Below are 27,500 nucleotides of genomic sequence, written 5' to 3'. Positions count from 1 at the left end.
TCTTTTCCCCACCAACAGAGGGCTCCCTCCTTCATGCTAAGAGGTGTCTGTTTATACACATGTATACCACTGTGACTACTCAAGAAGACATGCATCTATATTACTAGGCCTCAAGTGACTATTTTTAGCGGGAATGTTTTCTGAAGCTTCTGGAAGCATTGACTGATATTTTGTTGATCAGCTGAGGTCCCTGGTGAGCACGAGTGTTCTCTGAGTGTATCTCAGAGGTCATGCCAGCCAGACCCATGGCATGTACGGTGCAGGCTGTGGTGTGAATTTCTCTTCTGTCGTCATGTGACAGTGGGACCCAATTATTGCACGCCCCCTCCCACCAGCTGTCGGGAACAGATAAAAACGGCTCATGCCAAAACAACCCACTTGGGTCCAAGTCCACTTGGTCTATCAGCTGGTTTCATTTAGCCGGCCACATGCAGGGGTGGATCAGCCACGCCCCTCTTCATGTGTTTAAGAAGTGTCCTGCCCTGCTATCAACAGCCACCGATCCAACCCTGCTGTAATGATGTCTGATGTCGTGATGTCTGGAGTTGTGATGCCTGATCTTGTGATGTCTGATGTCGTGATGCCTGATGTCATGAGGTCTGATGTTGTGATGCCTGATGTCATGAGGTCTGATGTCGTGATGTCTGGTGTTGTGATGCCTGATCTTGTGATGTCTGATGTCGTGATGTCTGATGTCATGATGTCTGATATCATGATGTCTGATGTCTGATGTCATGATGTCTAATGTCGTGCTGTCTGGTGTTGTGATGCCTGATCTTGTGATGTCTGATGTCAGGATGTGTGTCTCACATCTTCACCTACCCTGTTTCCTGTATGTACTGACCCTCACCTCTAGCTCTGTGTAAAATACCATCGTACACACACTCCTGCTCTGCTCCTGCCCAATGCCTGCATTTATGACCCATTGATTTCTCCTGTTCAAGAGTAACTCGAACTCATGGTTTCCTGTTTATGCCAGCAAATGCAATAAAATCCCGTTTTGGTATCTGATGCTTCGAGGGTTTGTGCGTGGGGGTTGGGCTCCTGCTAAGTCATTGGGATCAAGGATCAGTGCGATCAGAACAGAAAAGTGTGAGATCAAAACCTTACAGTAGCGCCCAGCGTGGCGGTGATGTGTCCTAGCTCCTGGTATGTCTGCAGGATCAGATTCTCTCTGTGCCTGGGTGAGATCTTGTTTGTGTGAGTTCCCTGCAGTGTTGCTCTTTGTGTTATGGTTCAGCGCGACTACTCGCGACTCCTAAGTACTAACGCAAGTTCAAAACCAAGCATTTAACCTGCCCAGATGCTCCATAGCTTTCCATAGGAAAGGTGAGTCCACCATCCAGTTTAAGACTTTGTCCTTTAAGCTAAAGCTGGAAGACCCCTTGTTCCCACAGATGTTTAAGCTCTGTCCAAACGTATAGGGATATAATACAGCTGTGATACACATGACACCGCTTTCGAAATACTGGATTCATGTGTAACACATTGTCCGTTTGTTTACATCAGGCTTCGTAGCTTTAGCGCTGGGACTGAAGAATCGTGGCGCTGAAATGGTGCGATTCATGTTTCCCCCTCAAATTCATGTCTGTGCATGAATTCATTCATGACTTCTGCTCATCACTGATGTTTGAATTAGTCTGTCTCTCCACCAGCTTGATATCTGCCTCAGTGCCGTGCGATAATGAAGGGTTAGGGTCAGAATGGGCTGGCTGTACGGGTGTGTGTGGGGGTCCGGGGGGTGTACGGGTGTGTGTGGGGGTCCGGGGGGTGTACGGGTGTGTGTGAGTGTGTGTGTGTGGGGGGGGGGGGGGGGGGGGGGCATGGGGTGATAGTTTGGCCCCAGGCCTGCGAGCTCGCTTATAAGGGTCAAAGGTCTTAGAGTTTCACTCGCTGAAATCCTCAGACATTACTGCCACAGTGCTTTTTATTAGATCAGATATGGCCTGTAGGCAGTGCTCCCCACACACACACACAATCCCATCTGTAAAGGAATTCTATTCTACTCTTTTGTGTTGTAAGTAATATCATATCTTGTCGTGTTCCTCCTCATGTTTCCAGGCATGTGTCCAGGTGAACAGGGACTGATCCGTGGTGTATTTGCCTTCTTTCTTTAACTCTCTGTCTTCTGGACAGCTCACTTCCTCCCACACACGCAAGCACGTCTACGACCATCACTCTCGCACGCTCTGCGCGTCCCGTCTCCAGGAAGTTGTCAGCATTGCTTGTGCGTGTCTGAATGCACATGTGTATGTGCACATGGGAACGTTTTTGTGCCCAAGCGTGTTGGCGAAGTGTGCAACCCCCCCCCCCCCACACACACACACACACGTGCACATAAATACACTCTCCTCCACTCCCTGAAGCCATTTTGGCTCCCTCTCTGAGATACAGCACAAACACAAAGACACTGCCCCCCTAGGACAACACCCTCCCCTCACGGATCCCACTCCCTTCTCCCCGGCCACTGCTAGAGAGAGCGACAGAGGAGAGAGGAAACACGAGCCTCTGCCTGCTCAGTCAGCAGTCGGGGTGGAGGAGAGGCGCAGAGGGCCAGTCGCTGGGCAGAAAAGAGTTCCCGGGCGCGAGCCCCTTCTGCGACGGCTCAGCCGAGAGCTCCAGGGAGCATGCGGAGGTCCGCCCGCGCGGAGGACGTCTAGATTCAGTTATTGCAGCCGGAGAGGGGACGCGAGGAGAAGGAGGAGAGCCGGGCACGTGTTTGGTCATGAGCATTGTCATGAAACCGCGCTCGCGCTCCACCAGCTCGCTCAGACACTCCGAGGGCATCTGGTAAAGTTCTCCGCTGTTTTCCGTGACCCTTCTCTCTCTTTCCCCACACAGTCCACCGTCAGCGCAGGGCGGGTGTTTGGACGTCAGCAGTGTCTCACCTTTCTCTGCGAAATCCATACCGGATGCTGTCAAAAGCTGCCCGGTTGACGTGCTTAACGTTGTTAAAGGAGTCGTTTTACGCAGCTGGTTTTTCACGTCAAATGTGCAAAGTCGGGCATATTTTCTTCCGTTGTTGCTAATGGAGATGCCATTATCGTCTATTTCTGTGTCTTTAGCCGTAGGAAAGTGTGAGTCTTGCTCCTAGCATTGCCATGGGTCAACTTTCACTGTAGAATCCCAGCAGCGCTCCCGGTGGTGGACGGGTATCTGCTGTTCCGTGTGACAGGGCGCACTGGCCATTCCAGTATCTGGTTTATGTTGTACATAACGCACGCTGCTCGGTGCTCATGACGCTGTCATGCCTCAAACCTGCTCCCACTGCAGTAGCCAATCAAATCAGCATGACAGCTACTGGTAGCCACAGCAGGAAGTTAATGGGAGCCGCGTTGGCCGCTTGGCACGCCAGGCACGAGGACCCGTCGCACGAGGACCCGTCGCACGACTCCACTGTTTGCGCCCTCCCCTCTCGCTGTTCCAGGGGCGACCTCTGCTGACGTGGGCCAAGGACACCGTCTCGTCCTCTCTCTCCCTGTCCCCACCCTCCACTCCACCCGTCTCCCGCGCCTTTATAAATAACCGCTTTTGTCATCAGTGTGCCAACAGCCGAGCGACAGGCCACCCACGGTCCAATTAGAGAGGCCCCGGCAGGTGCCGCCGGGCCCCTGCGGTGCATCAGCCCTCCTGCCTCCCCCCTGACACGGCCGCGCGGGCCTCTCTGTGGGGACACACCTGCCTGGACACCTCCATGTCTGAGAGGAGGAGCGCGGCGGGACATCGCGGAGTCACGTCACTGTTGTTCAGTGCGGGACACCCGTGACATCAGATATGTTGGGTCTCGCTAGACAGTGGAAGGAGTCTTGGTGTGCACTTGCATGTGTGTGTGTGTGAGACTACATCAGATGGGCACCACCATCACTTCTAGCTGCCATATATACAGCGGCGTGTTTTTGGAGTGGATGTAATTTTATTATAATGAATGATTCTTTATATATGTGGTAATGTCCATTGAAGCTTACATATGTCCTAATCTTGAAGAGTTCAGCAGAGGTCTAGACCAAATCCGTTTATTTTCTCAGCTGACTCATTTGGAGAGACACCTGTGGTACAGGCTTGGGCCACATGTCCACGTCATTAGCTGTAAAATGAAACAGTACTGGCCACGAAACGGGACTCTGCTCCCGTTGTTTCTTCTTCAGCTCGTCTGTCTAAGTGCCCTGCAGGACCCTGTGTCACAGTCCGTCACAGCGCACAGTGCTGAGCCAGGGCTCCGACGCTTACACCAAACAGCTGTCCACCGTCCATTTGCCAAAAATCATTTTTTTAAAGTTCTGTAAGCCAATAGGTGGCAGGAGTTTAGTTTTTTCAAAGACTGTGATTGGTGTAATCCAGCCCTGAACATGACTGTGAGTATCTGTGAGTGGTTCTTGGGTTTCCTGTAGAACATCTACAGCACCCACTAATGGTCAAAGAAACAAACAACAAAATATGTTGGCCTTTAGGTTGGATTTAGGAGCCGTTCTAACGTACTAACCCACGTCTGCCACACCTCTCTGCTTTCCTTTTGTCTGTCAGCTCTCCCGCTGGCCTGTTTGGAATGTCAATCATGACCTTAACTTCTTCCCTGTTATTTTTGAGCCATCTGTGACTGGAGTCGGAGCACCAAGGCCGGCAGCGTGGACCGTAGCATTTATGGGGGCTGGGAACGTGCCACCTGCTTCTCGGTCAGCCTACAGGGCTGGGGGCAGGGAGGCGGGGCCAGAGCGGCCTGGGGGCAGGGAGGCGGGGCCAGAGCAGCGTGGCTCTATGGCCGAGCGCTTGTGCTAAAGTCCCCACCAGGAAGTGTCTCAATAGACAGCCATTTCAGCCATTTCTGGTGCCTCCCAGACAGGGGCCTAAGCACCCCGTGGTCTGTGGATAGGGCATGTGGCGCTCTCAAAAGCCTGCATGGTTTTGCAAACCAGTGTTGCACAACCTTCAAAAAATAATAATGGTTTTGTTTGTTGTCCGGTTTTGTTGCAACTTTGCTCAGTTTCAGTCAGTCAGTACTTCTTATTGCCATTTTTGACTCTTATACTGTTGCTATTGGGTCCTCACATCTTCATATGACTTTAGAGACTGGATTTTAAACAATGTTACAAAGCCTCAATATGCATCATATGTTGACCATACAGCAGTAATTACACTCCTGTTTGCTTTTAACATTTGTCCTTTGTTAGCGACACTTCAAACCTGTACAGACATTGGAGGGACAGAGTTAGTTGTGTAGTTTTCCATACCTCACATAGCAGTAAGGTGCGTACAGAAGTCTGGATCACGCCATGTTACGACACTGAACTTTCTGCTTTTAGCCTTTTTAGGGGAGAAATTTGTGATCAGTGCCTGATAGTTTTCTCCAGAGAACCCTGATGGATGTGGCTGCAGCTGGTGTGTGTGTGTGTGTGTTTCATACTTAATGGAATATATAGTACTTTATTTATAGGGTTTATCTTTAACCAGGTTTGCGAATGTCGGAGGTCTTTGATCAAATGCAGCTTTTTAATCGGTTCATTGGAGATTTGTCTATTTTCCACTGCAAATCTTTGAGGGGAACGCACCATGACTGGTGACATCACCAAAGGTGTTGCCATGGTAATGAGGTGAGCTTCCCGTTAGCCTCCTAGGGGTGTGTCTACAGGGATTAGATGATTATGGACCAACCTGTTCATGCTTTAGCTCTCCTGAGAACCGGACGTCATCAGGAGGGGAAACTCTCATAAAGACGTGACGCTACAGGACTACGGGGACGTTTGGTAGTACATTTAAACAATCCCCTACGTTATTAAGCTCACAGAAGCTTTACTAAGAATGCTGAACTAAGATCAGTTCAGTCCTGTCCATCGTTTCCAGTATGAACTATAAGTGTGCAAGCCTTGATGTAGAATTCCTCGACTCCTGTTTGGGCAGGGGCGCTACAGGACGTTGTGAGCTTTGTGTGATTGTTCTGTTTGGATGCACCGCGGACCTTCGTCACGCCCTGTTCAACCCTGCTTGTCTTCCAGCTCTAACCCGCCCCGTCTGTCTCCCTACGCAGCTTCGACGTGGACAATGGCACGTCGTCTGGGAGGAGTCCACTGGACCCTATGACCAGTCCGGGTTCGGGCCTCGTGCTCCAGGCCAACTTCGTGCACAGCCAGAGGAGGGAGTCCTTCCTCTACCGCTCAGACAGCGACTATGATCTGTCGCCCAAGTCCATGTCCCGGAACTCCTCCATCGCCAGCGACATGTGAGTACTCGGGCGGAGGGAAGCTGGGCGAACTCCGTTTCCCACAAGCCCCAGCTCCCGGCTCTTGTCATTGGACCACACATAATCGAGGTTGTTTAGTCACTCTCTCGTTCCATGTAACATGACATCTAGGTATTTCCTTCCACTAAAATGTCTTTTTTACGTACGAGTAGCATGTTTTCTTAGTTTTCGACCTTTTAAACCAATTCATTTCATAATTAATACTTTAGTCCTATTTCATAAGTCACATATAAACAACAAAATCACAAGTATGGAAAAAAAAATTAAAAACAAGAACTGAAATTAAGTGAGATTACTGTCGTACAAATAACTCATGTAAAACCACCCTGAAATTCTGTTTGTTTTTGTTGAAAACACTTTTTCAAAAACTAAATTAGTTTTAAGGCTTAATGTTTTTATTTTAAATACCAAGATAAATTGAGTATTGAGAAAAGAAGCCCTAAATGTAAAGCTCCAAAAATCCTGAATAGTTTCCCACGTCTCATTCCAGCCCCTGACCTTTGAGCAAAGATTGCTCAACTGGGTTTTGGATTTTAATAAACCAGTGAAAGATTAAACCTCAGAGGTATATCAGAGATACATTCAGATGATTCCTGCCCTTCAGTGTATGTGTGCGCGCGTGTGTGTGTGTGTGTGTGTGTGTGTGTTAATAAGCTCATATCTGCCCAGTAGCACCATACCTGACCTGTCAGACGAGCCCGTGTGTTTGCGTCTTTCTCTGCCTGCACGCGTGCAGTAGCCCCTCAGGGTGCTGGCCCTTTTAAAAGGACACGCCCAGACTTAGCCATGACCACGCCCTTCCACTGACGCCACTGCTGGAGATGTCCCACTATCCTCTCTCCTTCAGGACAGCTCAGTCACTTCACGTTCACTCCCTTAAAGCGTCTCTGTTTGTTGTCCTCACTAACATTTATCTGTGCAGTAATGTCAGGTAAGTCATTTAATAATTCCCCTTCTCGGCTCACCTCAAACGGGATATCTGGGGGTCACAACAACCAAGGACTTAAACAGGGCTTCTCAAACCTTATAGGGTAAATATTGGACATGGCTATTGGACACGGTAAAAATGAACATGGCTAACGTGAGACCGCCTGTCATATCTACCAAAATGTCTGAAAAACAAAGGCAGACAATTTCATCCAAACCAAAAGTCTTTGGGAGTATTTTGACATTCCTTCATGTCACAAGCCAGTTTTTTTTTCCTAAGCTAGGAATGATCGGATATATATTTTTAACATACGCATGGGCATTCCAGCTCTGTCTTTCACACACTGAAAGTTCCCCAGTGAGTGTTCACTAACAATCTGCACAGCAAGCTTGACACAAGAGCACCCAAAGCTACAAAGCTATGGAACTTTGTCACCTGTGTGTGTGCACATGTGTGTGTCTGTGTGTGTTTGTATGTCTGTGTGTGTGCGTGTGCGTGTCTCTGTGTGTGTGTGTGTGTGAGCGCGCCTGTCCGTCTGTCTGACAAACTGTGTCCTTATCGATAGGAATAACCACGTGCAGAGACCAGGCCTGGTCTCACGCCGCTCTGAGCCTGTTATTAGTGGAACGTAAGTGCCGGCACTGCCTCCCACGGCTGCCCGAGCAACGCCTGCCTGCCTGACCCGCCTCGCCTCGCTGTCCCTCACACCTCACACTCCCTTTCTCTCACCTTTTAGTGCAGAGAACGGCTGCTGAATTCAGCCCGCTCTATTCTCGCGGCGTGAAATACCTCACACTCTCGCGCTCAGTGTGGAGTCTTTCGGTTGAGCGCAGAGGTCAGAGATTCCGGGCTTTAAAGCCTTGTGTGTTAACGCAGCTGGGCGACAAGCTCACATGGAGTGGACAGTAAGCGGATCGCCACCCGTGGCATGGACGTTTGCCAGCATGTTTGTGTGCGTGTGCGTGTGCCTCACTCCATGCTCATGTTGCCTTCACACTGCATGTAACATCACAGCTGGTATGGTGGAAGAGTCCCCTAATCTCCCAGAAGCCCCCAGTCCTATTATATTGGGTCTATAATAGATCTGTGCCAGTGAAGGTTCTGTTTTTTAAAGGCGAGTCCCGTGGAGGTGCAGTGATGGATCTCTGACAGTAGATGGGGCTATAAACCCCCTCAGGTTGTCACCCTTGTGTATAAAGTGGATAGAGTGATTGACAGTAGATGTGGGCCAGTGTCTGAGTGCACGGAGCAGAGGGCTGATGAATGGTGCACTTTAGTTTAGGCTACTGCTCTTTGGAGAATAGTTACCAGCAGAATACACACACACACATATGCACGCACACGCACACACGCGCGCGCACACACACAGACACACACGCATGCACACACACTCACATGCACACACAGACACACACACACACACACACACACACAGAGAGAGAGCTCATGAACCACGTGAAGTTCATACAGAGTTCAACATGTTACAGAATTCTTTGATCCAGGAGAGCTGTTAAGGACTCATCTGAGATGTCACTGCTGGTGGTCTTGGATCATATGTCCTGTTTTGATACAGCACTTCCACTTTAAGCACGACGGCGTTTCCTCTGGTAATTGTTGTTAACGGATTGTTCCTACATGGTCAAGCCGTGTCCTTGCGCTATGTTTAGAGCGGTTTATTTGCAACCCATTCCATTCTCTGGGAGTTGGATAAGAGTGCATGATACAGCACGGATCCTCCTTCACTGTGTGAAGGCTCAGACACACGCGCGCGCATAAGTGCACATACACACCGGTTCCCGCGTCCCAGGCTAACTACCGCAGGCGACGTTTCCCCTCCCAGCCCGATGACAGACGGCCTTTGGGGTCATCCGGAGACCCACAGCTTTGCGCGGACCCTTGGCACAGCTGAGCCAACCTCACAGACCCCACCCCTCCCTCAGCTATGCCCCGCCCTGACCCGCCTCCACGCACGCTGCCTGATCACGCTGCCTCTTGTCGGGACCTCCGGCCCGCCGCCTCTGTACCCATAATACCACAGACGCTGGAGAACGTGGACTCTGTTGAGAAGATGTTCGCTTTGCATGTTTGTTTTGCTGTTTAAGGGCCTTTGGATTTGCACTTCTGGTTACACCCCCATCTGTTTCAGAAATAGCCACTGCTGTATTTTCCAGTTGCATACGCCTAATTTTGAAACATTATCTTGATGAAAACTGAGGATAGAAATCAAGGCGAAGTTTTTGCCATTTTGCGCCACGCTGTGTTTTTGTAGTGCATTTAGTCACTGGTCAGTACCTACTGATCATTAAGAGAGGCTAGATATAAGTCCACTGAGACCCAGATCCAGGTGCAGGACGGTGGGAAGGGATGAAGAGACCATGTGCTCAGAGCAGAGACGCCGAAGGCCGGAGAGAAATGCCGTTCTCGGCAGACTTGCTAGGAGATGGATTTAGCCCTGAGCTTTCCTAGCACCTGTCCGTCGTCAGTGGCATGTGTGCCAGGAGTGGCCTGATCTGTGCCTGCACGGCGGCCCTTGGGGTGGCATGTCCGCTGTACCGCCCTTCTCTTTGGCTCTCGAGCCCAGAAGCTCTAGCTCCTGAACCGGCACCCACGTTCCTGAGCGGTGGGTCCCAATAGCCAACATTCGCTGGCATTGTTCGGAAAAGCCAGACAAGTGTGCAATGCTCCGAGCCCCTCCCTGCCTCATCGTCCCTTGTCACACAGACAAACCATATCATAGAAAAGCTTTTTTTAAAACGCAGTTCACTTTTATTCTCCCTGGCATTTTGGTATTCCAATTTCGACACCTGTGCTGCGGAAGAAATTTTTGCCGTTCACGATATGGTTCTTTTGTGGCGACAAAATGCATGTGACATTCCGGACGTGTGTGTCCTGTGTGGGGACCACCATGGCGCGCCGGCCTCCCGGCGTAGCGTGGAGCATCTGCTGTGTCCCAGACACCCTGCTGACTCACTGCATGTATCTGATCTCTTGCAGCCATGGGGATGACCTGATCGTCACACCATTTGCCCAGGTTAGTGACCAGTGCTAAACTGGGAACTGTGTAGTGACTCCTAACACATTTAGTTACATGTTCATGTAGCTTTAGGTCAATTTGTTTAACATTAAGAACTTATTTTGTGGTAGCCTTGAAATTCCAGTGCCAGAAATGTTTAGGTTTTGTTTAAAAAAGGTTAGCTGAAGGTTTTCTAAAAAGACATTCCTTTAAGGTTGACATCAGGTTTCTCCCTAAATCTGTTTTCAGATTTGAGTTTCCCTTCTTTCATTTTCCAGGTACTGGCCAGCTTGAGAACAGTGCGAAATAATTTTGCAACATTAACCAACTTGCAGCAAGACAGAACCTCAAATAAGTGAGTTAATTTTCTACATTGTGCTTAAATGCAATGTACCCCAACTCATTTAGAACCATAAATGAATAGACAAACAGAACCCATCAGCTGTCCCACTTTTTTATTGGGGTCTAACACATCCGTTCATGTTGTGGTTGTTTTGCAGACGGCCCCAGATGTGTAACCAACCACAGCTCACAAAAGCCTTCACAGGTGACACCACCTCCATCTTTGCTTCTGCCATTGTAGAAAATACAAAGATATTCTTTATATGAATACAGCTGTACAGCGTGGGCACAGTGTTAAGACAGATAATGACTGGTCAGATATTACAGGATTTCAGGACATATTCACTGTAGTTCTCGTTTGCTTTGAGGTCTTTAAAAAAAAAAAAATTTGTTTTTTCTGCCAAATTCTGCCAATTCCGTGGTCCCAAACTGCTTCGTAGAAGACTTCCAGGGAACTCTGTAGATGAACTACAGTAACTGTGTTCTTTGTTGTGTGTAGATGTAACAACCCAAACTAAAGTGAAACCTTGAATCCCAAAGGGCAGTGTGGTTGAATCCCAAAGGGCAGTGTGGTTGAATCCCAAAGGGCAGTGTGGTTGAATCCCAAAGGGCAGTGTGGTTGCCAGTTTAGTGATCTCCACTTTAAGACAACCTGTCATTCCAGCTTTAAACCCCTAGAGAGCGACACACTACCAGTTTTGAGTTCATGTTCTCAGTTCCCCAACCAGAGGAGACTCCCCTTTGGAAAGAGCTACTACTGTATGATCACTTATTTCGAATTATTTGTTTGTGAAATTTCTGCATAGGTAGAAACGTAAAATGGTGTAATTATGCAGTATTTAACAAATCTGTAACGCGTTATTAATCCACCCATTATTTCACCATTTCATAAGAAGGGTGCAGTGATGGAAGCTGCGCTTCTCTAATAAGACGCAGAAAAGCACGCACACACACATACAGAAACGTCGTTGCACAAAAGCACGTTGTCGGGGCCTTGCCATGACTCACGCCACCAACCTGCCACTCAGAGACGTGCGGTTCCTTGCGACCCTCCCCAGGGGCAGGCACGGCCTGTGCCCCCATGTGCACGGCGCTCCCAGGCAGAAGATGTGCTGCCTGCTCGGGCCGTTCCAGAGCTGAGAATTCACGCAAGAAGATTCAAGATTGGAGTGTCTTAGGACCCCAGCTGCTCAGAGACCCTCTCTGTCCAAGCCCCCTGAGTTCAAACTGGTTTCTATATTTAGTGGAGGCACCGTACCTGTAACTCAGTCAGCGCTCGCTGGCTCCTGCAGCATCTGCCCATACTCATTGATTGGTTACACTAGGAGCTGTGCCGTAAATAGCTCCTGCTAAAAATAATGAGGTTCTGCCCCTCTCGCTCCCTAACTGGACCAGGTTGCCTGGCAACCCGGTGTTGGGACGGCAAAGGTAGTAAGTGTCTGATGAAGGTGACGAGAAAATGAGAGAGAGAGAGAGAGAGAGAGAGAGAGAGAGAGAGAGAGAGAGAGAGAGAGAGAGAGGAGGGACTGGGGGAATGATGTCATTTGTCCTCCAGGGACATGGAGAAGCTCTCCTCCGCTGTGACGGCTGGCCTCCGTGAGCGAGCAAGCTCTGCTCATCTCTTCCATCCCGGGATGCGGGGATGTCGCTCGTGTGCCCTGGTCCCGGTGACCTGTAGGAGGGCATAAAGACGCGTAGCACGTTGGACAGAGGATTCCTGAGCCGATTTGCCTACTCACCTTCTGACTCCGAGATCTGTCGTGCTCAGGGTCCATTCAGTATTTCGTGTGGCAAGTCCTCACGCACACGAGGGCGCAGCACCTAACCGGCTCCGTCAGTCCGTCTCACCTGCGGGAATAATCAGATAACTGGAGCTCCCGGTGGCGCTCCGCTCTTTCCGGGACTCCGGTCCGGAGTTTAGCTGCAGCCCGGCCCTGCGTTCAGCCAAAGCAACCGCAGAGGGGCCGGCCTCTGGTGTCGCACTAAACACGAGAAGATATTGACGTCAGAGGAGATGTTGTCAGCAAGGACAGTGGACCCCTGCTCCTGAAATCTCCCCTGAGCGTTTGCACAGCTCTTTGAAAGGACGGGGGGGCACGGAGAACAATGGGGGAAGAGACATACACGCTTCCCATCTGTCACTTTACATACATATGCATGTCAAATTCACAGTGCATGTCGAAAGGTGACTGGCAAGCAAACGCACCAGGGTCACTCACGTGAGTGCGTTCACTGAACAAGCCGCTTTGCGTCGTAGCACACCACCGCTTGACTCGCGTGTGACCATTAGCATGCGCCGAGCAACCGCTCTCCATGAAGCCTCTCCGAGTGTTTGCTTTATTTACAACGCTGGCGTCAGGGGCACGACACGCCCGCGCGGCCGTCCGCGACGTCGGTCGGCGTTTGAAAATGTCTGCTGCCATTTAATAATCCAGGGTTACAAGAAAGAAAACAAATAAAAGAAAAACAAAAAACATCCAAAATCTGGGCCTTAACAGCCTCGCTGCTGTTACATTTCCCCAGCAGGGATTCCTAGTATAATCCCAGGGGATTCCTAGTACTAATCCCAGGGGATTTCTTCCAGACCGGCTGAGGTAAACAAACACTCTGTCCTGCTGAGGTTTGACAGCACGGATCTCTGCAGGACCTGCAAGCTGACCACTGTCCCTTCAGGACAGTTTTTGCTAACTATTCAAGAACTGGGTTAGGTCCCACACACACACACACACACACACACACACACAGTACTGTGTAAAAGTTTTAGGCAGGTGTGAAAAAATGCTGGAAGTGTTAATAGTTTATTTTCATCAATTAACAAAATGCAGTGAACAAACAGAAGAGAAATCTAAATCAAATCAATATTTGGTGTGACCACCCTTTACCTTCAAAACAGCATCAATTCTTCTAGGTACACTTGCACAGTTTTTGAAGGAACTCTGCTGGTAGCTTGTTCCAAACATCTTGGAGAACTAACCTGTGGATGTAGGGTTCCTCAAATCCTTCTGTCTCTTCATGTAATCCCAGACAGACTCGATGTTGAGATCAGGGCTCTGTGGGGGCCATACCATAACTTCAAGGACTTCTTGTTCTTCTTTAAGATGAAGATAGTTCTTAATGACACTGGCTGTATGTTTGGGGTCGTTGTTCTGCTGCAGAATAAATTTGGGGCCAATGATACGCCTCCCTGATTGTATTGCATGATGGATAAGTATGTGCCTGTATTTCTCAGCATTGAGGACACCATTAATCCTGACCAAATCTCCAACTCCATTTGCAGAAATGCAGCCCAAAACTTGCAAGGAACCTCCACCATGCTTCACTGTTGCCTGCAGACACTCGTTATTGTACCGTTCTCCAGCCCTTCGGTGAACAAACCACCTTCTGCTAGTGCCAAATATTTCAGATTTTGACTCATCAGTCCAGAGCACCTGCTGCCATTTTTCTGCACCCCAGATCCTGTGTTTTCATGCATAGTTGAGTTGCTTGACCTTGTTTCCATGTCAGAGGAATGGCTTTTTAGCTGCAACTCTTCCATGAAGACCACTTCTGGCCAGATTTCTCCGGACAGTAGATGGGTGTACCTGGGTCCCACTGGTTTCTGCCAGTTCTGAGCTGATGGCACTGCTGGACATCTTCCGATTTCGAAGGGAAACAAGCTTGATGTGTTTTTCATCTGCTGCATTGCTTCCTTGGCCAACCACTGCGTCTACCATCCTAACGTCGCCCGTTTCTTTGTGCTTCTTCAAAAGAGCTTAAACAGCACATCTTGAAACCTCAGTCTGCTTTGAAATCTTTTTCTGGGAGAGCCCTTGCTGATGCGGTATAACTACCTTGTCTTGTTGCTGTGCTCAGCCTTGCTCTTACAGGTGTTTGACCTGTGACATGAAACTGTCTTCCACAACCTCACCTTGGTAGCAGTTTGGCTGTTCTTCACCCAGTTTTAAGCCTCTTACACAGCTGTTTATATTTCAGTTGATCACTGTGTTTCAACCTACATGTGAAATTGATAATCATTAGCACCTGTTTGGTATAATTGGTTGATCATACACCTGACTGTAATCCTCCAAAATCCCTGACTTGAACCTATAGGAACTGATGCTGGTTTGAAGGCAAAGGGTAATAACACCAAATATTGATTTGATTTGATTTTTCTATTGTTCACTCACTTTGCATTTTGTAAATTGATAAAAATAAACAATTATTATTTGTATGTTTGAAATGATTTTTAGTTTACAGCATTTTTTTCACACCTGCCTAAAACGTTTGCACAGTACTGTACGTACACACATAAATACACACATACATACACACAAACACATATACATTTATACATACACACACACCTACATACATACACACACACCTACATACATACACACATACATACACACACACCTACATACATACACACATACATACACACACACCTACATACATACACACATACATACACACACACCTACATACATACACACATACCTATATACATACACGCATACATACACACACACCTACATACATACACACACACCTACATACATACACACATACCTATATACATACACGCATACATACACACACACCTACATACATACACACACACCTACATACATACACACATACCTATATACATACACGCATACATACACACACACCTACATACATACACACACACCTACATACATACACACATACCTATATACATACACGCATACATACACACACACCTACATACATACACACACACCTACATACATACACACATACCTATATACATACACGCATACATACATACATACACCTATATACATACACACACACCTACATACATACACACACACCTACATACATACACACATACCTATATACATACACGCATACATACACACACACCTACATACATACACACACACCTACATACATACACACACACCTACATACATACACACACACCTACATACATACACGCATACATACATACACATACCTATATACATACACACACACCTACATACATACACACACACCTACATACATACACACATACCTACATACACACACACATACATACACACACACCTACATACATACACACACACCTACATACATACACACATACCTATATACATACACGCATACATACATACACATACCTATATATATACACACACATACCTACATACACACACACATACATACATACACATACCTACATACACACACACACATACATACATACACATATACACTGTTGATTCTAATAAATGTATGAGCACAATTACAAGTTAAATTAGTAATTAAATTAGTATAAAGTGCCCTATACTTTATTTGCCATAACTGCCATATGCTTAATAATATTTAATATTTTAATTCATTCTAAATCTTTATTCTAACAAAGTCACCAGTAGAGATATTTGAAAGCTGTACTGTGATAGTCAAGAAGTCTCACTTTCTTAATTATTTTGCAAAGATATTTTTTATTTAGCTTATATTTAACCGTACTTTTCCTAAGGCCTGTGTTCATGACGTGCCACTCAGAACAGGGTCGTGTTTCACCGTTGGGCCGTGCTCCCGGTACTCCTCGGCTCCGCTCCGACCCGGGTTTTCTCTCTCTCCCTGCGTCGTGCTCTCCAGCTCTTTAGGTTTGTGGTTTCACAGGAAGCTGCTTATGTTTGTGTAAAGCAATGCCTCCTACATGACGTCTCCGTAGATCGGCTGCCCACTTCTGGCTTCCTCCTGGATCACCGCTTACTGCTGAACCTTTATTATCATTATCATTTTATAATTTTTTATTTTTATAAATACCAGCTTGGATAATCTGCTTGGTGTGGGAGCCCACGAGCTCAGGAGGAGGCTCGCTGCTCTGCTCCCTCTCCTCCGTATGGGGCGCCGGGTGGTTGGCCGCCGGCGCTGGAGGCTGTGGAGGGTAGGAGGTGCAGGGAGAGCACTGCGTTTCTCCTGCTGCACGGGTCCCAAAGTTTCCCCCTCCCCTGGTGCCTGCCGCTCGCACGCAGCCTGACGCACGTCTGCCGGAGGCCGGCTGTGATCGTGAGCTGGGACTCTGCTTTGTTATGCCAGGCAGGGACACGTTCGACTGGGGATCCGCGAGAGGATTCCGAGGGGATTCGGAGCCCGTGCGAGTGCCTGTGTTTATGTGTACTTAGAGGAGCCCCGCTCTACTTCCCTGCCGTCTGTGTGAACCCATCTCTCCTCTCGTCTGGACACCCGTGCACTCCTGCAGACTAAAGTCAGGCGTTTATTCCTGGGCTGGCTTCGGCTCAACGTCCACCCTTGAGCCCCCGCTCCTCCGCGGGGGGGCTCCTCTCGTCAAGGCATGAAGAGTCACCCGTGTGTGCACGGCGACATGGCCGTCTACGACGTGGAGGACGCGCACGAAGCCTCGGCTAGCCCTGTGAAGCGCCTAAAAACTGACCACCCCCTCCCCTGTCTCCCCCCAGAGGAGGCCTACCAGAAGCTGGCCACCGAGACCCTGGAGGAGCTGGACTGGTGCCTGGACCAGCTGGAGACCCTGCAGACCAGGCACTCGGTCAGCGAGATGGCGTCCAACAAGGTGAGTCGAGGTCTGAGCATCGCGTTGCAGGCCAGTGCTCTGGGTGGTGCTTCCGTCACTAAAGGTGGAGTGCTGATGTAAAGGTCTCAGCGGCAAGGAGAAACAGGCTCTTTTGGCTCTTAAATCATTGTTTTAGTGTTTGCATTCAGAAATCACAGCAAATGCTGAATGTCAAAAAGTTTTAGATTGAGCATTAATTATCACTCAGTTTTTTATTAATGAATCACTGATGGTCCGTTGGGAATATGCTGGTGTCCTCTGAGACACAGAAGGGATCCGTAAGCGTGGATGTCATGGTTCCTGTCCAGGGCGGGTTACGTCTGTGGACTGAGACCCTTTCAGGCAGAGCCAAGATGGCCACCCCTGGGTCGGAGTCTCACATAAGTGGAGCCTTGCTTAAGAAGCTTCACCGCACAGCCCCCTCCGGCATAGCCCTCGGGTGTCATCCCAGCTCGCGGCGAGCCCACGTCCCGGTCAAAAACCCAGACCAGATGATTGTGATGCGGCATGGGGACACTTGGCTGTCTCGTCAAGATGTGGGCACCCGCCCATGCGAACGCGCGCACGTCTGCATGCGTTCTGTGGATGTCCGATTTGACCTTTAACCTGATTGACAACTGTGACAGGTCACTTGCATTATTTGCCCACTCTCGCCCATGGTGGCTTCTTAGAAGTCAAAGTGGATTGTGGGGCATTTTGGACGTTTGCGCGGCCTGATCGTTGGATATGACTGGCTGATTTGAGTTTGGGGTTGAATGTTGCTTTGTGTTCGCTGCTGTTTTAGTGGGTGGATCAACACACCAGCCAGTCCTGTTTTGTTTAGTAGATGCTAGCAGTGTCTTCCAGACAGGAAGTGGAGAGTGACGAGACAGAGATAGGAAAGGAGGGGGTGGCGGACCCCATATACTAGTGAAGGTCATACTCTACTAGTGAAGGTCATACATACTGTTTTGTGAGAATTTTCGTCACACAGAACCCACAGGGTTTCTCTACAGACTCTAGTCAAGCCTCCAGAAGTTAGTGGAACAAGTCTGTATTTTTGCAGTAGGGTTCCTGGAGGAGTGTGAACTTGAAAGCCCGATCAAGCAGAGGTCTGTATTACTTCGGAAGTCTTTGTCTCCCTGGGTTTCCCTGCCGCACGGCCGGCACGCACAGCCGAGCCCCAGTGGACACACGGACGTGTCACAGCGAGCAGCGCGGCCCAAGAAGCAGACCGTGTTTACTCACAGCCTGGTTATGCAGTGCCGCTTTTAACACAATTATCCTTTCCGCCAGCGATCAGAAAAGAGTCGCGGCTGTAGCCGAAAGGCTGGCTTACGCTCCCTGGACCAGCTCCTAGGGGAGAACAGAGTTCAGGCCTGACTCCGTGGGGCTGTGGGAGAAAGGGAGAGCAGACAGACCAACCTTTATCTCACACACACACACACACACGCACAAACAAATGCTTTCTGTCACTGAGAAGAAACCCACACGTTGACAGTCACCATGGAGACACAAGGAATGGAGGCCCACAGTGGGATGGTAGGGGTGCTAACCAGAGAGAGAGAGAGAAACATTAACAGAGAGAAAGTGAAAGAGACAAACACTAACAGAGAGGGTGAGAGACAAACACTAACAGAGAGACAAACACTAACAGAGAGTGACAAATACTAACATATTCAGTGAGGTCTGCGTACAGACACTACCACTCCACCATAGATTTATGGTGTCAATCTCGTGTCATAGATTTATAACAATGGGTCTGCCAGTAATTTGGGCCTCACGTTGACGTTGCCTCCGCCAAGTGTTTGGTGTTAATTTAGCGTGCGCATGACTCAGAGGTGAAACTCTTAGCTGGGGCTGGAAGTGTTGAAAAGCGTCATCTCCCCTCATTGCTCCAGCGATCCAGTGATAACATCTCAGTCTTCTGCTACCACACCTGTGTGTTTCACAGTACACTTAGAACAAGCTCACCGCCCAGGCCCCAGATTATGATCGAAAATTGAGTTTTGAGAGATACCAAGATAACCATCTGAGAAAAGAGAAAAGTGACTAATAATGACCAGTTTTGTTATTTGTCAAGCTTGGAAGAAACTGCATCTAACTTCTCGATTAAAGGTTGCAGAGATTTTCTAAGTGGGAGTAGGAATGTTCAGAGTTGTATTTTTTACCCTCGGGTACTGTACTAACCCTAACACTAGGTTTGACATGTCAGTCAGTGTGATCCTGAATCAACCATCTGCCAATAAAGCGACTGTCCTCTTAGCCAGCGGCACACTCTGCTCCCACTGAAACTTTAGTTGGACCCACACCCAGCGCGCTGCGAGGCCCATGGCGTCTTTGTGCCTGGATTCAAACCCAGAGCAGATGGAAGGCAGGGCAGAGAGAGGGAGATGAAGAGCGAGGGAGGGAGGAAGTACCTCCTCCCAGGACTGTGGTTTGGGGCTCAGGGGTGTTCTGCACATGTTCCCCAGCGCCTTCACCGTCCCCTTCAACGTCGCAACCGCGAGGAAGGCTGCACTCAAAGAGGCCGCCGAAAGCCTAAACCGAGGCCGGATGGACTCCGCACGAACCCAGCCCACGGCCTTGGCCCCCACTGGAACACGCCGCACTCCTCTTCACAGAAAACCACAGGGGCCCTGTGCCCTCACAAAACACTCCCAGAATGCTGTTCTCCTTCGGCGCTGGAATTCCAGTTGCTTCGTTTAAGGGCAGACTATCGGGAACAGAGAGACGTGAGGGGCACCAGCTGTGCACGGGCATTAGCCTTGATGTAGCACGGGGAGAGATACCAGCTGCAGCTTCCTTCAGTGAAAGGCCAGAGAGAGACATACAGTCTACGTATATATGGACTCTTACAGTGGTCCAAGTATGTCTTGTGACCTTCTGGACTTCATCTGGTGCTACAGGGGGACTGATGGGTTGCCTTGCTGCTGTATTGAACATTATGTAATGGTATTTCTAGTGTTAAAAATAAAGTGCTTTCAGTCCAGCATTTCCAAAACATAGACGTGTAATCCTAACCCATCTGAGCACAGTGAATCACTGCGAGTCCTGCTGGGAATGGAACAAACCAACTGGGAATGGAACAAACTAACTGGGAATGGAACAAACCAACTGGGTCATCAGATTCCTTTGATCTCATCATTTTCGTTATTTCTAGCGTAGCTTATGCTGCCGTAAAAACAGTTAAATCGATGCGCTTACTGCACGTTTCAGCGTAACGATGCGTTTGTCCGCCTCCAAAAGAAAGACAAACACAAACACTGCTGATCATTTTTGTCTCTGTTGTTTCTAGACTTTTCTCACTCGCGTTCTCGGTTATCGAACTGCGGTATTTCCTCAGAAGGCCGTGGTGTCCGTCTCCCCTGTCAAACACGTCCTGCTTTCTTGCTTTGCATGAGGACATAAAATGACATGGAAGGTAACAGAATAGCAGTGTTGCTCCTGCCAGCCTACGGAGGCATGCTCTGCCAGGCTTGGCATAATATTCAGATAGGCACAGGGAGGTACGGCGAAGATGGCTGTTAGAAGCCGCGCTAACGAGGGCCCATCGTTTGCTTATCAAATGAGTTCATCTGTGGACAGGTTTGATGAGTTCCGTCTGGGTAGCCCTGCTGCTTCCTCTGGGCGAACGACTGGACGTGCTTTCTGCTTTTTAACTCGTCCTTGACTTGCCAAGAGGGATACGGGATGCTTCATTTTCAGTTTAGATGAGCGCTCAGATCAGACGCCCTAGCAGCACGAGCGAAGCCACGCGCTACCCACGGCGTTGTATCGTCTAGGCGTCACAGTACGCGTGAGCGGCACGCGAGCTGCCTGTCGCGGAGTTCGTGCATGAGCTGGGAGGTGGGAGAGCGTAAGTCACCAAGGCCACGCCTCCTAATTAGCATACCTCCGCTGCCCCACCCCTCTGCTCTGTCTGAAATCAGCCCTGATTGGCTGACTGGTGGGCCAGGCTGCATCGGCTACGAGCGCGCTCCCTCATTTGGAAGGTGCTGACAAGCGCGCTCCTTTTTCGCACAAGCCCACCGTCCTCCCTCTCGTGCCATTTTTCCTCGGAGCGCGGGAGAGCGAACATGCGTCCGGGCAGCTTGCTCCCCGTCAGCATCCTCGGGCCGCCTCCGTCTGACCTCGGATCAGCTGACGTCATCCCGCCGGCATCCTCCCTGCTCTGAGATTATGAGCGCCTGCAGACTGGCGATCGGACTGTCTGCCGGATAAACGGGATTTGTTTTCCTGCCCGCGCCCTTCAAACGCGCTTTTGGTTGCTTTGCGAAAATGCCTGAAGCCAATTATTTACTCTCCGTCTCGTGGGGCTATATAAAGGTATGGTGTCCCGGTCCTGCCCAGGGGTCGGTGTCGTCTCGCGTCGCTCCACGACTACAGACCGCGAGGCGGTCGGTCTCTGCGCTGCTGACCCAGTGCAACATTGCGCCTCGCGCGTTGCGCTGCGTAACACGCGCCAGGGATCACGGGGAACGGGCCGACAGCTTCCTCGCCCTCATCATTCGTGTCGCATATCACTTTAGGCGGCAGCTGGTGTACATTTATATACAAAGAGAATTTCAGCGTTCTTATTTATAGATTTTCAGCTCGATGGGGCTTTATTCCCTGCTGCTTTCAAAATCTGTTACTGAGCTGTCAGGTGCCAGACGATTTTTAACTGGTAATTTCGAAAGCATTGATTTTTATGTGGTCTAATATTTTTGAGCGAGGCTGACCCAGTAACAGTTAGGCTGCATACACCTATAATCTATGTATATGTCTATGTGCACCTGTATGTTCCAATGATACAGGAGTGTAAGGTCTTGTTAGAAACATGCAGCATTGCAGATGAGTCAAAAAGTAATTAAGAATACTAAGCGTTGTGCTCATTGTTTATTCAGTATTATTGAAATAGGAATTGATTCTATTATTAACATGGATTGTGATATATACAGGACTGTGTATTTCTGTGACAGCTAGAATTCTGTGGGGTTACTGAAAACGTGCATTAGGGTCATTAAGACGGACGAGTACAGTGACCTCATATTGTCTCAGTTACAAAGCTACTAGGCGTCATACCCCAGCCAGCACTGCACCTCTGAGGAGGGATCTCTGCTGAAATATATTTACCAGGTCTTTGTTAATAATAAAGGAACTTTGGGAAACATTTTAAGGCCAAAAACAGTCCTCCTCTCACACTCAGACTGTTAAAAATAAATATCTGTTAAAGGCACTGACATGCATGACGCACAAAATTAAGTCAATAAAAATGAAATTACATGTGAAATGTCTCTTTACATGTATGATTCTGTGCGTCATACGTGTTGGCGGCTAATGCACAGCCTGTACTGTTGTCTGTCTCACCTCATCACTCGGCACTGCAGTTCAAGAGGATGTTGAACAGGGAGCTGACCCACCTGTCTGAGATGAGCCGGTCTGGCAACCAGGTCTCCGAGTTCATCTCCAACACCTTCTTAGGTAACTACACCACACAGACGTAACCAGACTGACGTTTGTGCTTGTTGACTGTAATCCGGGCGGCTCCCCGCCGGCCGTGTAACAGCGCTCTGATTGGCCCCTGGCCTCTCCTCTCTGGCTCCCAGACAAACAGCACGACGTGGAGATGCCGTCCCACACGCAGAAGGAGGAGCGGAAGAAGAAGCCTATGTCTCAGATCAGCGGTGTGAAGAAGCTGACACACAGCTCCAGCCTCAGCAACTCCAACATCCCTCGCTTCGGAGTCAAGACCGACACGGAAGACTCCTTAGCCAAGGTGAGCCAGGGGAAGGGCTGGACTGTTCCTTCAGCCACTCACAGCTGTTCAATCAGAGATCCATTTTTTTGATTGGACCTGATTATGCGCTGCGGAAGACCTTGCGGAAGGGTCTTTGTTCTGACGTATAACTTTGATCTAGCAGGTGGGTTTGACACGGTAAAGCACGGCTGTGCGTGTGTGTGCGTGCAGAACAACAAACACTGAGCTGTTACCCAGCTTTTGTTTTATTGCAGGAACTGGAAGACGTAAACAAATGGGGCCTCAACGTTTTTAAAATCACAGAGTTTTCGGGGAACAGGCCTTTAACGGTGATGATGTACACAATCTTTCAGGTGAGACTTAATCAGATCAAACGCACATTATCTTTTTAAAGATGTCCTCTGTTTCTATAAAAGTCTACAGCCAGTGTCGTTATCCTTCTTCTCCCAGGAGAGAGACTTGCTCAAGACGTTTAAAATTCCATTAGACACTTTTATAACCTACCTGATGACCTTAGAAGACCATTACCATGGAGACGTGGCATATCACAACAACATCCATGCTGCTGACGTCACCCAGTCCACCCACGTGCTGCTCTCCACACCTGCTCTGGAGGTGATGTCCGCCATTGGCCACTTTCACTCTGCCCCATACTGGCTATAAGCTGCTTCTCAGTATGTGCCCTGGAACAGGATTGTGTGGGATGTCCTTCTGTCTTATTGTCTGAAAATGATCTCACACTTATTCAGGTCTGTAGGATTCTTCACACCATCTGCTGTTTTTAGCATGATGGTCGATTTCACAGAGAGGTATTATGGGAGTCGTGGGCACGATGGTGTTTCTAATTTTCCGTCTGCTCCTGTCGTTTTCCACGCAGGCCGTATTCACAGACCTCGAGATCCTGGCTGCCATTTTTGCCAGCGCGATACACGACGTGGACCACCCGGGCGTGTCCAACCAGTTCCTCATTAACACCAGTGAGTATATTTGTCTGCATCAGGGATTCAAATAGTTTCCTTCTCACGTCTTCCGCCGTCTTGCAGCAGCGTCCCTGTTTCCATCACACTTCAGCACCTCCTTCTTACCTCAGGCGCTCAACAGCACACTCAGACACAGATATAAGACAGAGAAACTGTAAAGAGGCAGAGACGCTCCTTTGATAAAACACCTACTCCTCCTCTTTCTTGTCCCAAGAACTGAACTAAAGACTGAAGTTCTGCTCCCTCAGAAAAAAAAAAATTCAGTTCAGAAAAAAAAGAAATTTTTCTATGATGGCACCTGAGTGAGGAGTGGTGTTGTTAAAGCAGATAAATAAGACAGGGTCCCTGTGTCTGTCTGATTGTGCTGGTCAGAGGGTGGTGTGTGTGTGTGTGTGTGCGCGCGCGCGCGTGTGCAGAGCAGAGCTTCACCTCCCACCCACCCTGTTCTGCACGCTGTCTCTGATCTCCCTCGACAGTGACATAGCCCTGCTCCTTCACACAGCTGTTTAGTGCACGCCAGACCTCCAGATGGGGAGGGTCACTATGAAGTATGGGCTAAGGGAAAAGCACAAAGCCATGACATTGTGTGTTTGTGTGTGTGTGTGTGTGTGTGTGCGCGCAGACTCGGAGTTGGCCCTCATGTACAATGACTCGTCTGTCTTGGAGAACCATCACCTGGCCGTGGGTTTTAAGTTGCTGCAGGAGGAGAACTGTGACATCTTCCAGAACCTCACCAAGAAACAGAGACTGTCCCTGCGCAAGATGGTTATTGACATCGTAAGTGCAGCTGACTCAGACAAGCAAGGCCTGACATTCTCAGCTTAAAAATTGCTTCAACTGGATCTTGTTTGTATGTATTTCTGTGATTTTTGACCTTAGGTATTAGCCACTGATATGTCCAAACACATGAACCTACTCGCTGACCTAAAAACGATGGTGGAGACCAAGAAAGTGACCAGCTCTGGAGTCCTGCTGTTGGACAACTATTCAGACAGGATACAGGTAAGAGAAGACTATTATATGCATGAAGGCATGTTAGAATGTGTGTGTGTGTGTGTGTGTGTGTGTGTGTGTGTGTGGTTTGTGTTCACTGTCCAGCACCGTACTGTATAAACAGTGTTTCTGTGGGTCCGGTATAAACACAGACTGCTGCTATCGTGCTCAACTGTAGCGTGTGTGTGTGTGTTTGCGCGTCTGCATGCGACAGGTGCTCCAGAACATGGTGCACTGCGCTGACCTCAGTAACCCCACCAAGCCCCTGCAGCTGTACCGCCAGTGGACGGACCGCATCATGGAGGAGTTCTTCAGCCAGGGCGACCGCGAGAGGGAGCGCGGCATGGAGATCAGCCCCATGTGCGACAAGCACAACGCCTCCGTGGAGAAGTCCCAGGTGCCAGCTCCACACGCTGCTCCGCAACGAGCAACCCTGCCTCGCCCCCTCCATGCTCGTGCAGTGCCTAGTTATCGTCCCCGAGCCAAGTTAGGAAATAATTTGTGCAAGAAATCTTTGGGAAGAACATGCTTGTTTTGTGCTCTGTATTTTTTATATGTAAAAAATACTCTCATTTAGAAATTGCTGCAGTATTAGCAGTACTAGTTTGGTTTTATCCAGAGAATTAGGCAAATATCTGTGAGTGTGTGTGTGAGTGTGTGTGTGTGTGTGTGTGTCTGTGTCTGTGTGTGTCTGTGTCTGTGTGTGTCTGTGTGTGTGTGTGTGTGTGTGTGTGTGTGTGTGTGTGTGTGTGTGTGTGTGTGTGTGTGTGTGTGTGTGTGTGGGAATGTATCGCTAAACTCTGTCCACTGTGCTGCAGGTGGGCTTTATAGACTACATCGTCCACCCTTTGTGGGAGACGTGGGCGGACCTGGTGCACCCTGACGCGCAGGACATCCTGGACACGCTGGAGGACAACAGGGAGTGGTACCAGAGCACCATCCCACAGAGCCCCTCCCCCGCCCCAGAGCAGGCCGACGAGGCCGGCCGGCCCGGCGCCGCCGACAAGTTCCAGTTTGAGCTCACACTGGAGGAGGACGGGGAATCGGATACAGAGAAGGACAGCGGCAGCCAGGCCGAGGAGGAGGAAGAGGAGGAAGACGAGGACGACGACAGCTGCAGCAACTCCCAAACGCTCCGTCCACAGGACTCAACATCCACAGAGGTCCCGCTGGACGAGCACCCGGAGGCCGAGGAAGAGGAGGGGTGTGAACAGGAGTATCCTGCCGGCACGTAGCAGTGCGGGACCCCCCTCAACGCACACGCAGAGCGAACGTTTAAACTTGCACTCCAATACCTGCACTCTGGTAGATCGTCCTTTTTTGCACTCAGGTACCGCGTAACGTTTAGTCCTGCCTCCTCCTCTCATTCGTTTGCCTTTTTATTTATTTTCTTTTTAAATATGAGTTCTGAATTCTGACTTGGTTTGTTTTTTTTTGTTTTTTTTTAACCCCGCGTTTGAGTGCGGAATGTGGGCGTGTCCCCTCCAGGGGGTGGGATGCTGCTGGAGGTTCCGCCCACTGCTTTTGTTCCCGCCCCTTCCTGCCGTCCGCTACATGCGGGCAAACGGAAGAGAGTTCTGGATGTCAGACACGTGGTGCAAAGCAATGAGGAACGCAGTGGTCAGCGCACCGGGCGAGGCCGTCGGCAGGACGATCGGGGAACCCATGGGAACGTGTTCTTTCAATTTCAGAGAGACCTCTTTTTGTCTACAGTTGAAGTCTTCCAGAAAGCTGACTGAGCAACATGCCCACGGCTCAGTGTTGCCGCCTCTTAGATATTTTTTCCTTTTCTTTTTTTTTATGATGAACACAAATGGAGATTTTTACATAGATGTTACTTTTTTACAGGAATCTTTTAAAGAAACCTTCTAGTGAAGAGTAACTTGCAAGTATGCGTTTGTGATGGTCGTCCAGTCACACCTTGTCCTGGAGCTTCTCCACAGCTGCAGCTACTTCGTCCATCAACACTGCTGTGTCCTTTTCACTTTTTGTCCACATTGCTGTTTCCTGTTTCTTTTCAGATTATTTATAAATGCTTACACCACCAACGCGCCTCTTAAGAATCTAGTTCCCCCCAACACAAACTACCCCACGAACACCATCTAGCGTAGCTGCCGGATGTTGAGTGATTTGCAGATGTAGTTGTGAGGCCAAAGCTTCCTGTCTTCATTCAGGCCATTTTTAGAAAACCACCCTTCTGTTTCTACATGGCTGAGACTCCCAACATCCGCTTATTGGTTTAGTTGGCACACGGTCTCTTGCACGGTTTACTCTGGGGTGTGTGATGTGACCCTCCTGCTCCGGGGCCACTGTGCCCACGCGTGCTATGCCTGGTCAGAGGACACACCTCCTGTTCTCCCCCACCGCGCCTCCGCTAAACCAGGTGTTACATCCGCACGAGCTCACCACACACACACACAAACAAAGCGTGGCTGTCAGAAAGCGCTCCACTCTAGTTTTGTGTCCAACTGCACTGCCCAGATTAAGGCACTAGCTAAAACCGTTGAATAATCTCATTATAAATCACATGTGACCATTAAAGTAGATGGTGCATTGTGTTCATGGATGCAGTTCTGTACAGCATCTTAATGAATCACTCTGACTTCAGTACAGTGTGTGTGGGTGAGCGAGACACCCATGAGGGGTCAGGCAGAGCTTTGGTTTCCTCTTAGGGCTACGCTGAAGACATGCACCAGCGACTCCACCCAAATCCACCCTC

At 49.2% G+C, this 27,500-nt stretch overlaps 1 protein-coding gene across 8 annotated transcripts in view; it reads left to right on the top strand.

Moving 5' to 3' along the window:
- The window catches only part of LOC113584247 (cAMP-specific 3',5'-cyclic phosphodiesterase 4D-like), a 96,833-nt gene that overhangs the window by 67,949 nt on the left and 1,384 nt on the right, over positions 1 to 27,500 (top strand). For 3 of the 8 annotated variants that reach the window (XM_035535219.1, XM_035535224.1, XM_035535220.1), the window contains exons 2-16: positions 6,020 to 6,211; positions 7,726 to 7,788; positions 10,155 to 10,191; positions 10,452 to 10,528; positions 10,674 to 10,720; positions 16,974 to 17,086; positions 22,438 to 22,531; positions 22,657 to 22,826; positions 23,063 to 23,161; positions 23,259 to 23,423; positions 23,686 to 23,785; positions 24,411 to 24,565; positions 24,668 to 24,790; positions 24,996 to 25,178; positions 25,600 to 27,500. The exon at positions 25,600 to 27,500 is cut by the window's right edge and continues 1,384 nt beyond it. In XM_035535219.1, coding sequence (XP_035391112.1) covers positions 6,020 to 6,211; positions 7,726 to 7,788; positions 10,155 to 10,191; positions 10,452 to 10,528; positions 10,674 to 10,720; positions 16,974 to 17,086; positions 22,438 to 22,531; positions 22,657 to 22,826; positions 23,063 to 23,161; positions 23,259 to 23,423; positions 23,686 to 23,785; positions 24,411 to 24,565; positions 24,668 to 24,790; positions 24,996 to 25,178; positions 25,600 to 26,016 — 2,035 coding nt within the window. In that variant the 3' untranslated portion in view covers positions 26,017 to 27,500. Of the gene's footprint in view, positions 1 to 2,414; positions 2,791 to 6,019; positions 6,212 to 7,725; positions 7,789 to 7,916; positions 8,066 to 10,154; positions 10,192 to 10,451; positions 10,529 to 10,673; positions 10,721 to 16,973; positions 17,087 to 20,922; positions 21,395 to 22,437; positions 22,532 to 22,656; positions 22,827 to 23,062; positions 23,162 to 23,258; positions 23,424 to 23,685; positions 23,786 to 24,410; positions 24,566 to 24,667; positions 24,791 to 24,995; positions 25,179 to 25,599 lie in introns of those variants that run through there. The other 5 variants (XM_035535221.1, XM_035535223.1, XM_035535218.1 and 2 more) reach the window with 5 other exon arrangements.

The sequence above is a fragment of the Electrophorus electricus genome, chromosome 17 (assembly GCF_013358815.1).
Source record: "Electrophorus electricus isolate fEleEle1 chromosome 17, fEleEle1.pri, whole genome shotgun sequence".
NCBI classification, from domain to species: domain Eukaryota; kingdom Metazoa; phylum Chordata; class Actinopteri; order Gymnotiformes; family Gymnotidae; genus Electrophorus; species Electrophorus electricus.
Note: the sequence above shows the minus strand (reverse complement) of the source record. Positions and strands in the feature narration are given on the sequence as shown.